This window comes from Lonchura striata, chromosome 20 (genome assembly GCF_046129695.1).
Source record: "Lonchura striata isolate bLonStr1 chromosome 20, bLonStr1.mat, whole genome shotgun sequence".
Classification (NCBI taxonomy): Eukaryota; Metazoa; Chordata; class Aves; order Passeriformes; family Estrildidae; genus Lonchura; species Lonchura striata.
This window is the reverse complement of record NC_134622.1, coordinates 4926634-4936681: the sequence shown is the minus strand read 5'-3', so window position 1 is coordinate 4936681 and position 10048 is coordinate 4926634. Positions and strand designations below refer to the sequence as shown.

The window sequence follows — 10048 nt, the reverse complement described above, 5'->3', positions numbered from 1 at the left end:
TACAGTGCAGAGCCCTGCAGCAACACAGCAGAGCCATCCCTACACAAATACTCTGAGCCACAAGGGCTTAACAAGTCTTCACACCAGTAAAGAGAAAACCAGAACCTTTGTTACTTAGCACAGGCCTCTGCCACTGAGACTAAAACACTGGCTGACAACAGCAACAGGTTTCTATCTCCATCCAAATTGGCCGCTGAAGAACTAATTAACCAAGATACTCCACAGTTTCTGTCGGTGTCTCAGGAGTGCCACAGCACTTTCTACAGCTCATGCTGCAGGAAACTCTCTTTCCAGAGCAAGACCTGACACCTTCAACAGAAAGCTCTAGTGCTTGATCTAGGGAGACACATTTGACAGTCACTGGCAAGCAGGACATAGTCTAATTAAAGCCCATCTGCCATGGGTGTCCCTCAAGGTTTTTAGAATGAAGGACCACCTAGCAATGAACACAGGCCCTGCACTTCCCACAGTGGATACACGCCAAAACTTCTTTAGAATTTCTGCTACAAAAGTCATTATGTGCACACAAATGAAACATCAAACTGAATCCTGACTTGGTCTGGCTTCTTCTCTTTTAGGCTTGAGTGTATTTCATTTACAGGAAAATAAGAAAATGCAGTTTTTTCATTTCTTACCTCCACAACCAGGTAAAGGCTACAACATCTTCTAGCCCCAGATTTCTTTAATGCTTCTGACTTTATTAGAATTGCTGCCCAAATTACTTTCAGTTACCTCTCTGTTACCTTAATGCCCTTCTCTTGGATCTGCCCGCAGGGGAGGCATCAGCCATACCTGGCACTGCCTGGCTAAAAGAGCAGCAATAAAAGGCCCAAGCATTATTAGCCTTTGAGTCCTCGTTTGATGGGATTAGCAACCAGAAAACCACAAATGCTGCAAGAATTTTCCTGTCGAGAACGAACACATGTGAGATGTGGTTGCATCTGTAGCATGACCCTGCTGTTGCCTCTCTTTTATGCTGCACCCATTGCTGTGCATCTTGAAACATCTGTGCCTTCCCAGTGACTGATTACCCAGAGACACGCAACAGAGCTCGGTATCTGTGCGAGGCCGGGGACTGAACCCTGAGTTTATTACAGAACAGAGCTGGAGGGAGCTGCTTGCCAGAGATCCAAACTCTAGCCAACAAGTCCCTCCAGGCTCACTTGGAAAGGTCTTGTAACCTCGCTGCTGTATGCCTGCTGGGTTCAAAATGAAATGCAAACTTGCATGTTACTTGTGGATTTGAATGCACTATCCAAGGAGACACAAATCAGGAGCCCGAACAAGAAGCATATGTTACGAGTCCAGAATAAAGTTTATCAGTCCTTAATGAACTTCATGATAGGGGATTTGCACAGAACCATTCCTCTGGTGTCTTTCTTGCTTTGGTGGTTGAGGGGCCTGGTACAACTTGGTTGAATGGTGATGTTTGACTCGCATTTTGGTGAAGACTTTTATTAAATGTTGTTTGAAATCTGATGGCACATAAAAGCAAAGTCCATTTCTCCAGTAAGTTTTTTTCCCAGCCTTAATTTAGTTAAGAATGGTAAAGTTGCTAAAGAACCATCCAACAAGATTTCTTGACAAGATTGCAGTGACAATCAGGATTATCTTGCAGTGATACATTCATAGGAAATATTTAATCAGTTCCTATCTTTCTGTAATCACATGCATGTCAACATTAGAATAACTCTATACCTAATTCTTGTCCAGTTTCTGAAAACCATGAGTTAGCCTAAATGACCAGCAGGCATGGTATATTTAGAATAGCTTGTTTGTGCTGATGCTAGTTTCAGCTGTGTATAACACACACCTACTGACTCCTCCAAAGTTAAGCAGTCTAATTATTTAACTCTATAACATATTTACACAGCATCTGCCATGAAAGGCACATTCCTTTCCGAGGCAAACACTTTCCTTCACAGATGCAACACATCCCTTGCCTTCACAGATGCAACACATCCCTTTACAGCATTTAAGGTCCTGGGGCTCAGATGTGCAGCACAATTAGGACTGGCTTTCACATGAGTTTAGCAGTAAAAAGGCTGAAGTTCCAATCAATGCTGAAAGTTGACCTCTCTGAGAACCACCAGCACAAACACATGCAGGTACCACAGTCCATGGAAGTTTTACTTGTTGTGTGTTAAACAGTGCCATGGATTATTTAGTAGTAAATGTTACACCTGGTCAGAGTATCTGTAGTATCAAACTCCACCATGGCATCTTTCCTCCTGACTTTAGAGCAACACTTGATTCTGACATCTTCCATAAACTCCATTCCCACCCCTGGGATCCCACTACCTTCAGAATCTCTTATTTAAATCTGTGCATTTAATTATCCCTGCCTTTGTGGCTGTCCTTGATCAAATCTCACTTCATGGATTCTTGCCCCACTCTACAATTCAATCAAGATTTAACAGCATTTTAATCCTAGGCTACCACATATTCCCAGTACTGCCCAGCCTCCAACACACACAGATTCGATTAGGGAGGGCTCTCCATTCCTTACACTAACTTGGAAATGGAATAACAAGCCATGCTGGGTTGAGCACAGTCCTTGCTACAATTCCATTTTCCACCTCTGCCCAAACAGGCACAGTCTGAACCCTCACTAATGACAGCACAGAGGTTTTTGTTAGTGAGCTGTGTGTTTTGCAGTTGCATACTTCTGTAGCTTCCCAAATGGAGCTGTACTAACTTTGCTGCCTTTGTCCTTCTAAGGGGCTCACATAGAGAAGACAACATTGAAGTGCATGGAACATGCTTTTGACTAGCACTTCATTTTAAATTGAAATTAAACTCTGCCAGAAATTTGGACACTTTTGGTACCCCGTTTGATAATAAGGAATGGATAAGAATGAAGTCTAGGATTCAGCAACACAGGAATTCAATGCTTACCTCCCGGTTTCAGCTTGAAGTCTACAAAACATGAAACCAACCTCAAACTTCTCTGGAAAATCCACCTTTGTTCCTACCCCTGGGCTTGCAATCCCAATTCTACCTGGATCCCAGTTCCTTGCAATCCTATTTCCACATAGCAAAGCGTCCCAGGGTTTTTGTAATGGGGATTCAGGTACCTAGTAAATCTCTTCTTCCTGAAGAAAGTTTGTGTGGATGAGGCTTACCCTGCTCACATCCTGCCCTTGCATAAACCCTCCTTGTGTTGATGTTTTTGAGCAGCCCACAACTGGAATTAGTTACCACAGAAAACACAAGTGTTACTGTACCAATCACATTAACTTGTTCAATGAAAAACCTACATAAGAAAAGGAGGAAAAGGCAAGGATCCCTAAGATATAAATAGGAATGTGTCCATCTGCTTCACCCCCAAATCCTGGCTCCTGTTCAGCTTGCTACCAACTGCACCACCCCATGTACTCTGTGGCTTCCTTCAACCTCTCCCCTTCATCTCACATCCCCTCAGACAGATCCTGCCACTCACACATGCAAAAAGCTTGCACTGTTAGCAGCTTGGCTTAAACTTATTTTAAAAAGGTACTTTTTTGCACGAGTACCTTGGCCTGTCCATCTGCTCTCTGTGGAAAGCTGGTGATGAAGTCTGCTGTGTTCAGGACCTTCCTTTATTCTCATGTCTTTAAATCTCAGGAGTACAAGATATTTCTCTATCACTCACACAAAGTGACAACAAAGTTATTTGATCAGTTCTGCACATGTGTCTTAGAACTTGTGTAGTGTCAAGTATGTTCTTGTCTCTTCCCCAGTATTTGACAATACAGAAATAAGAGATGGCAGCAGGATTCTGAACACAGAGTCATGCCTGGGTGAAAGTCCTGAAAACCTGGAACTTTGTCCCTCATCTTTCCCTTATCCTCCCCAACATTCACATCTGCTCAAGTCTCCCCTGCTTCTAGAGTCAGATATCAAAGATAACTAAAAGTAAATAAATTACTGCATCAAAAAGAAATGGCACTCTGCAAATCAGGCCACTCAAGTATTCTCCTGCAAGAAATTCACTAAGTTCTTCCTCAAGGAGCCATCCCATTCAGCACTGTTTGACAGCAACATTAAATCCACACATTTCATAACTAAGCCCTTGAAAAGTGATGGGGAGGGAGCTGTAATTTCGTAAGTGCTCAAAAATTAAACACAAAACAGCTGGTTAAGTGGGTAATAGCCTTGCAAAGTGAGTGAAAGAGACTCCTCATTGCCACCCCTTCCAACTGTGGAATTTCCTATCAAAGGCCTAAACCTCATTTCCTAATCCTGATTAAAGAAAAAACAAGTTAGTGCAACAGCAAGGAAACTGGGAAGCAGCATCAGCAGGTGGGTTTAATTCTTCTTCCATTATTATCTCTAATTCACTAGAAAAGCATCAAACCAATCATTGGCCAGCAATTAGAAACTATTCTTCTCATTTAGCTCTTCCCTATGCAAATGGGAGTGTACACTCGAAAAAGTACTAACTTCTGGTATAAACACAGCTCCACCCTTTCCCCACCACCTCCAAGGGAATGGCTGTGGAAAAGAGACAGGGTGGAGTTTTTTGGGAGAATGTTTTTCCTGACTACATTTGCAGGATCCACAGCATAACATGTCACATGTCCCTTTTTCCAGAGGACACTACCCTGACAGCAACTCCCAATGGCTCTAACAATGAGAGACTCACAGAGGGGAAAAAAACCAACTCCCTTCTAACAGCCTCAAGGAAATAAAATTTCATCATTGTGAGGATGAATGGGAAATAAGTGATAATTTGGGGGAAAACAAGAGCTCTGAAGGAACAGCTACATGAGAAAGTAGCTTGCTAAAAGCTCAGGGCTGAAGGAGGCAGTAAGGATTATGGAAGAAAATGTCAAGAGGTTGGATGGGCACTTCAGAGCCCACACCTCCCAAGTTCTATTCTAGAGTATTTCAGGAGCTCCCTTGAGTGCAAAACTTTCAGTATCTAATTAATCTACCACTAGAGAAGACTCTGAGATTATACAAATCTAAAACAAGCACAGAATGGTTTGGGTAGGAAGGGACCTTCAAGTTCATCTCATTCCACCCCTGCCATGGGCAGGGACACCCTCCACCAGCCCAGGTTGCTCCAAGCCCTGTCCAGCCCTACCCAAGGGAAGATTATGCTCACTCCTGATTAGAAATAAAGAAAATTCATAGGAAAGTCATTCACTATAAGCAGGTGGGTCCTTCACTTGTGAATTAGGACATACACAGCAAAAAAGCATCCCATGTGTTTGGGAAAGCCAATAGCTTATGAAAATACAAAAGATTCTCTACATGCCACAGTAATTTGATGAGAGCTAAAAAATTTAGGACAGTGTAATGGTACAGAATACAGCTTTCCCACTTACGTTAAGATAACATCTGCAGATATTTAGCGCTCCAGCTATTTTGACATTAGGTGCTCAATAAAATTCTCCCTATTCAGATTAGAAATGTCCAAAAAATGAAACTACTCAGATGCTGGAATGCAGTGTCAAAATATTTGGAAATCTAACAGGGATTTTTTTTTTTTTTTTAATCTTTGTATTGAAAAGGAAGATGAACATTTAGAAATTGTTCAAGTAGTCACAGAATGCTGATGCCAGAAAGTGCTCTCAGCAGGCTGTGGATACTTCCAAGAGTGACCACACGCTCCAGGAACTCCTCAGAAAATTTATCAATTTGATCGGGGGTGACACACGTTATGGCTGAAGCCAGAGGTTGCTGAGTGGTCAGCATGGTGATGGGAGCAGACGAGTGGGTGACACATTGTAGGGTGGTTTGGGAAACTTCTGGTGGCTCTTGTATTGAAGAGGCCACCAGAAGCACAAGCAGGAGGTGGGACACTGGAGCAGCAGGAGGTGAATCCTATGGAAGAAAACACTGGGGTAGGTACTGTCCAACACCTGGGACCTACATCACAAACATCAGTGCTCAGGAAGCCACTTCCACATGTCAGCAATTCCATCACAGTGATTCACATGTTTTGACATTTTTTCATGAAATATTTTGAAGGTAGATTTACAGAGGTAGTTACCACATTTCACCTCCTACTTTAAAAACTATAATTAATTCACATTCCACTTAATAGTCTATAACATGTGTTCACATAATTCACTTACTGTATCTAACAAACAAACTTTGGCATGAAAAGATATTTTCAGAAAAATTTGCTGTGTGGAATCAAATGTTGTACTTGGTTTCAAAGGTCTCCAATGAGAGCCAAATCCCACATTTCCCTAAAGGAATTACTGAACCAGTCTCTGGTAGAGTACTACATCCCTGTTAGATCCAAACTTGAAGGGAAGGAACCTCAGCCTGTCATGTTTGCAGCACAGGACCGCCCAGCCAGTCAGAGGGCACTGAAAACCACCCTGGGGGGAATTTCACTGCTCACATGGAAGTTTTTGTTTCATGACCCCAGCTGGACTCAGCTTCAGATAGCAAACATCACTGAACCAGGACTGAACAGGAGCAGGCACTGCAATGGCTCTGACTCCCACTGCTTTCTCTTACACTTCCTCAGTTTCTAAGGGAAGATGTAAAAGCTCAATGGCAGCAGAAAGCTCTGCTGAGGAAGGAACTGAGGGACTCGAGAAAAGGAGAACACCCAAGCTCAACTCCTGGAGGGAATTGCTGTGATACTACAGGAAATGTTACTTCATAATCTCTGAGTTGCATTTTCACATCATGGACAGTTCTGTCTTTTAATGGTTCATGGGGAAGAAGGACAAGGCTTGGAGAAGTGAGGTCCCATTAACACCACTTTGAATTCCCTTCCCTTCAGAGCACTTCAATTGGCTTTCAAATTTTCAGGTCTCTTGTTTTGATGTCCTTTCTCACAGTATCATCAAATTTTGTCTCGTAATTGTATTTGCTCATTTAAGATTTTCCTGGCAGTGTTGTTCTGCATCTTTCCTCCTGGGACCAAGAAATTTTGTAAACCAGCAGTAAAAATGCAAAGGGTTTTTGCACTCATGCCAAGATGAAAGTCTTCATTTTCTGCTTTGAAAACTGCAAACACATGGGAATCTTAAGAGGTTTAAAAAATATCAGGATGACAAGAAAGATGCAAACAATAGTTATTAGAAGTAGATCAGAATATTCCAATAACTGAAATGAGGAGGGGGAGACATTAAAAAAATATATTAAAAAAAAAAGGAAGTTATCCAATTAAACCATTACTTGAACAAGGCTGCTCAAATTTCCTGTCTTACTTGCATTCTTAGGAAAGAAAAAGTAAGCTTGGCACCACAATAGCATCATTTTAGAGGTGCTGAGGTTACTCTGGGAGCTGTTTCTTGCCCAAACAGCTAAGCTGTCTACCATCAATCTGCTTCTGGGGTAAATAGGATACTGGCTACTGTCCCAAACTCAAGCAGTACAAACAAACAAGGAAGAAAGCTATACTATATTTGTAAAGTAAAATAAGACCTTGCCTGGCTGGAGAGCTCCAGGGCAGTGCTGAGCCCCTGAACTTGCTGGGGACACTTCTCCTCTCCCAAGAGGTTGCACTTGCCTTTGAACTTTCAGCCATATAGGAAAAAAAGGCTGAGTTGAAATGTCAGCATCATCTTGGATTCAAATCAATCAGCTTGATGCATGATTGCAACGGCTAAACCACTTCACCCCTGCACTGCCCTCATCCATATGTTCTTTATATCAGCAGTCAGCAGACTGGGTGGCTCAGTGCATTCATTTCCTGTCCTGGGCTTGGGCTCCACTTTAAACAAAACAAAAACCCCCTGAAACTGGAAAATAAAAGTTAGTATCTAGTGACAGTTATATTCACCAGGCCGCTTTGCATCAAGTCTTTTTCTTCATCCAAGGAAGTTGCAAGAAACCCTTTGGGAAGGCCTGGTACAACTGGTGATTTTTGACTATCAACTCAATGAGAAGGTCAGTTCTACAAAACCAGTGAAGGAACTGGAGATCTTTCAAATAATGATGTACCTTGGATTGAGTAGAAAGCAAGGAAAGAAAAGGAAGAAAGCCCCAGGCAGTGTCAGCTTGAAAAAGGAAACAGGTTGGAAATTTAGCTCAGTTAATTAATGGCCCACTGAGAACAAAATCTCCATCCACCTCTAGAGTTTCCTCCAGACAGTGCTGCTGGTTATCAGTTTCAATGCAGGAATTAGATTCCCAGGATAATTTAAATCCAAAATTGTGCAGCTTTCAGTATTAATGTAGATGCCTGTCAGCTGGTGACACTGAAGTGGTGACTGTCTCAAGGTAAACTTACACTGAGGATGGATTTAATTGCATTTAACAGCTTGCTCTAGCAGAGGGGAGTTTTCCCACTGAAGGTGTGTTACAGCAAACCAGTCTCATCAGGAGTTTGTCATACTTTGGGGCTAGACACCCCCACTGAGCTGCTGCTTTTGCAAAAAAAAAAAGCTGACCTGTCATTTGGGAGACCACAACAAGTTATAGTATCAGAAATAGCTGCAGCCTCTGAATGGCTTCAAATTCTTTGACTTCTTTCCCTGGTTCACCCTCTCCCTGTCCTGTCTTCCCTCATAAAATGCTAAAAGAAATAAATTTTAAAAGGGCAAGGAAGGCTTGATGTAAAGGACAGCTAGTAAAAATAATCTATCCTCCAGATATGCTACAGTGGTTCCCCCAAAGACACTGCTCCAGAACAGCACAAAAAAGGAGCAAGTATTAACTCTGCTCACTGTGGGTTAAAGAAGGAATCAATAGACCTTACAGGCAGATTTATATCATCAGGATGCAAAGAGCACCATCAGCCATGCCCCTGCACACACAGCTCCCAGAACTCTTCTGTGTGCTTCATCAATCCATGCTCTGCTGACTTAATTCATCCCACTGAGGGAAACACACCCTGACTGTTCCAAGACCCATTGGGAAGGGAAGAGTTTCCCTTCAGTCTCTGGAACCAGGAGATGTTGCATGGAAGCTCAGAGCCACTGCAGCTGCCAGAGGATGGGAGGATTTGCAACACAGCAAGAAAGCAAGTTCAAAATAATGCAGGTCCAGGCTGCCTCCAGTCATACCTACCTGACATCAACTTCTAAAGCACCAGCTGCACATACAAATGAAATGAAATATTGAGGAGGAATCTAACTACCAAAGAAAAATGAAAGCATTTCGAGGTTCTGCCCTGCTAATTCACTGTGGCTTCATCACTTCACTGTTTTTGTTTTGCTTCAGTTTAGTTTTCTGTTTCCTTTTGTCTGCTGTTTCCAGGAAGAACTCACACAGTTAAGCATCCCACTCGCTCAGAGGAACCAAGCTTGCAGTAGGGGAGAGCACAGAAAGGAAAGAGTACAAAAGTGCCAAAAACCCTAAAACAGCCTATTTTTAGCTTTTTTTACTTTGATTTCCAAGTGACACTAACATTAAGAATTAACATAAGGAGTAAGTAAATATTTCCATTTTAAAATTGACAGCTTGAAGGGCCATGCAGACCACTATCACCAGTATTTACACTAAAAACTAAGTGGCCCAACCCTGCTGCACTAGAAAGGGATCTTTTTTTCCCCCCTCTTTCATTCAAGGATATGGGACTGTCAGTAGCACCAGATGTTTTAAGGAGAGGGAAAAAAAAGGTAAAAAGAATCTCACACATGAAAGTCAGGGTTTACTACTGGCTTTCTTCTCACACTCCACAGACCATATCCAAGCCCAAAAGAACAGTTCCACCTTGAAAAGTAACTGTATAAAATTGTCACCTCGTTGCACAGACCTGCTCCTGTGAGAGCGCTGCGGCTTTCTCAAACAAGCTCACGTTGGCTTTTTATTTCCACTGAACTCTGCTGAGACAGATCTGGCACTGCAGGGGGGAGCTGGAATCTCTCCTTTGCACCTCTAAGCTGCAATAATTCACACCTTCCCAAACCTACAGGCACGAACAGGCTGCACACAGGGGCTCCTCAGGTCACCAGGCACATCCTCAGCTCCGCCACCATCCTCAGCTCCCCTTTCCGTGCAGGGACAGCTGAAAACTCAAGCTGCACAAAGCAGCTTCTCTCTCAGGCTCACTTCTTTTAGTGTTATGTTAAAATGTAAAGCTCTCTCCTGCAGACTGCAACTTTGGGTAGTTTTGCCACTTCATAAGAGTCTTCTGGAGCTTCTGGGC

At 42.7% G+C, this 10048-nt stretch overlaps 1 protein-coding gene across 1 annotated transcript in view; it reads right to left on the bottom strand.

The window, feature by feature from the left end:
* Positions 1-324: 324 nt before the first annotated feature.
* The window catches only part of LOC110481950 (collagen alpha-1(XXVI) chain-like), a 44692-nt gene continuing 34968 nt past the window's right edge, over positions 325-10048 (bottom strand). Inside the window, exons 4-5 of the mRNA XM_021550827.2 lie at positions 793-806; positions 325-336 (exon numbers count right to left, since the gene is read on the bottom strand). Coding sequence (XP_021406502.2) covers positions 325-336; positions 793-806 — 26 coding nt within the window. The remainder of the gene's footprint in view (positions 337-792; positions 807-10048) is intronic.